The following is a 2,500-nucleotide window of genomic DNA, read 5'->3' as shown; positions in this document are numbered from 1 at the left end:
CGTGGTGTGGGGATTAATATTAACAAGTCCCCCTGTCTAATCCTCTAATCTCCCCAGGTCGGACAGGCAAAGGGGAAGAGAGGGATGTGGTACCATGAGAGGCTTGGGTAGAGTGAAGTACACGTGTGAAAATCCTTAGAGAGCTACAGTGAAGTACCGTAATGGGGTGCAGTAGGGTGAGGTACAGTGCGTTTGAGAGTCCTTGGTACAGTGAAGCTCAGTATGGGGCTAGGGTGAAGACTTTTAAGTGTGAAAATCCTTAAGATGAGGCTGACTGACCGGGCCAATCCCAGAGAGGCTCCCGCATCCTAAAACCTCTCCCCAGCTGAGTAAAACCGTCTGGAGAAACAGATAATAAAATGAAAAATAATGAAAAATAAAGAAAACACGCCAAACTTATGAATTTTGAGGCCAGTGGTGTAGTGGTTAGCATGCTCAACTCGCGACTGGAAGAACGGGAGGTCGATTCTTGTGCCGACCAGACTCCTAGATAAAGTTGGTTTTCTCCCTCGTTCCCTTTCACGCAGAGGTACACTTGGGGACCTGGGTGTAACATCGATGGTTGTGTGGTTTATTCTAGGGGAAACTTGTGACTTGAATAAGATGAGGATGAGGGTGAGGGTAAGGGTCAGAGGAAGGGATGAAGATGAGGATGAGGGTAAGGGTGACGATGAAGGTAAGGGTGAGGGTGAGGGTGAGGGTGAGGATGAGGGTGAGGATGAGGGTGAGGGTGTGGGTGAGGGTGAGGGTGTGGGTGAGAGTGGGGGTGAGGATGAGGATGGGTATAAGGGGACTGATAAAATGGTCAAAGGAATAGGAGAAAATAAGGGTGAGAATAAGTATGACTTGCGAGGGTGACAGAAGAAAAAGGAAAGAAGAGGGTAATGGAAAGGATGAGGGTGAGGGTGAGGGTGAGGGTGAGGGGGAGGATAAGGGTGGCTGGTGTCAGGGTGCGTAGACCGTATTCTCGTCAGATAAGGGGGGACCGTAGCACATCCCCCTGATCGATTTATCCTGTCACTTTAACATAATCTTCATTTATGCCTCTTATAGATGATACAAAAGGCATACAAAGGAATACTAATAAAAATACATCACTAAGGACGAATATACGGTCCTTGAATTGTGGTCCGTGTTCTGAGTGGCACTGTAGTCTTCTTAACACCTTTCTATTAGCGATTTATTATGACTATTGCACCTTAATATATTCACTTAGACTTATATTAGTACCGACAATTTACTTCACTAACACATAAAAGGATATTAAAGTATACATAGAAAAACAATTGCTAAGGAAAAGGTGTTACAACATCTAGTAGTAGTGGTGGTCGCAATCCCAGGCTCCTCTGAATGTGAACCCAGTGGACTGAAGGCTGAAGTTGTTCCTCTCCGAAGACCACTATTCTCCTTTCGAAGGGGATAGCAGGGAGCCGGGGGACGTTTGCATACCCGGGCAGCTCCGCCACCCAGTTATATTAGTGCCACCACATGAAGGAGTCCCTCTTCATCACCGTTACACAGTCTACAAAGCCACATAAAAACACGGCCCTGTGTGAGTGAGGCTGGATCACACACACTACCTTAGGAGGGTCGCGGGTCTGAGTGGGTCTCGAGGGGGACTTCGTGGGTTCGACATTCGTGCGTGTGGGAGGTGGAGGAGGGGGAGGCAAGGGGGCCTCAGGAGTATCTTCCGGACTGGTGGCGCTCCAGTACCAGTCCTGCTGTACGGGGCCAGAGGAGGTCTTCTTCACCCAAGGGGCCACGGGTCGGGCTGGGGGCATGCGGTCTACCTGTGCAGGCGGGGTCTCCTCCTCCTGCGATGCCTGTTTCTCGAATACCTTTACGCGTTTGGTTACAGCCTCCCTCTCTACTTGTTGGGGTGGGGGCAAGTCTCCCTGCTGGGGCTCTTCATCCTGCGATGCCTGCTTCTCAAATGCCTTTATGCGTTTTGTTACAGACTCCCGCACATACTCCGGAGAAGGTGCATCACCACCGAGTGCTTCACCCAAGTTCAGCTGCAAGGTGTGGCTCTGAGGAGGTGCTGTGGAGCCATCTGACAGGAAACTAGGGGGAGGCGGCAATACAGGATCTTCTAGCGACACAGGGACCCCGCTTGTGTCCCGTCCTCGTATGGGATGTGATTCCAGCCTGGTGTCGACAGTACTACCCATTGACCCCTGCTGCGGTAGGCCACTCTTCACCGTCGTGGTATCTGGTGGTGTGGGAACTGCAGGGATGGGCATTGTGGCGCCTGTGCTCTGCTTTGGAGGGCTGGTGCTCAGGTTTGTCTGCCTCTGGATCGGTAATGTTCCAGGAGTCGAAAAAGGAGGGAAATGACTGTCCTTGGATTCTTTTGGAGGCGAAGGACGAACGGGTCCACTCTCCTTAGCTAGCTTGGATTCTTTTGGTGGCGAGGGGCGAACGGGTGCACTCTCCTTAGGTAATTTGGATTCTTTTGGAGGCGAGGGACGGACAAGTGGACTCTCCTTTGTTAATTTGG

General features: G+C 50.9%; 1 protein-coding gene across 2 annotated transcripts in view; it reads right to left on the bottom strand.

Annotated features, from left to right (window-relative positions):
• The window catches only part of LOC145391749 (uncharacterized), a 17,139-nt gene that overhangs the window by 13,255 nt on the left and 1,384 nt on the right, over positions 1-2,500 (bottom strand). For both annotated transcript variants that reach the window (XM_080266283.1, XM_080266284.1), the window contains exon 1: positions 1,581-2,500. This exon is cut by the window's right edge and continues 1,384 nt beyond it. In XM_080266283.1, coding sequence (XP_080122409.1) covers positions 1,581-2,500 — 920 coding nt within the window. The remainder of the gene's footprint in view (positions 1-1,580) is intronic.

Source organism: Coenobita brevimanus, chromosome 19 (assembly GCF_032717465.1).
Source record: "Coenobita brevimanus isolate Jiangsu-jjx chromosome 19, ASM3271746v2, whole genome shotgun sequence".
NCBI lineage: Eukaryota > Metazoa > Arthropoda > Malacostraca > Decapoda > Coenobitidae > Coenobita > Coenobita brevimanus.
Note: the sequence above shows the minus strand (reverse complement) of the source record. Positions and strands in the feature narration are given on the sequence as shown.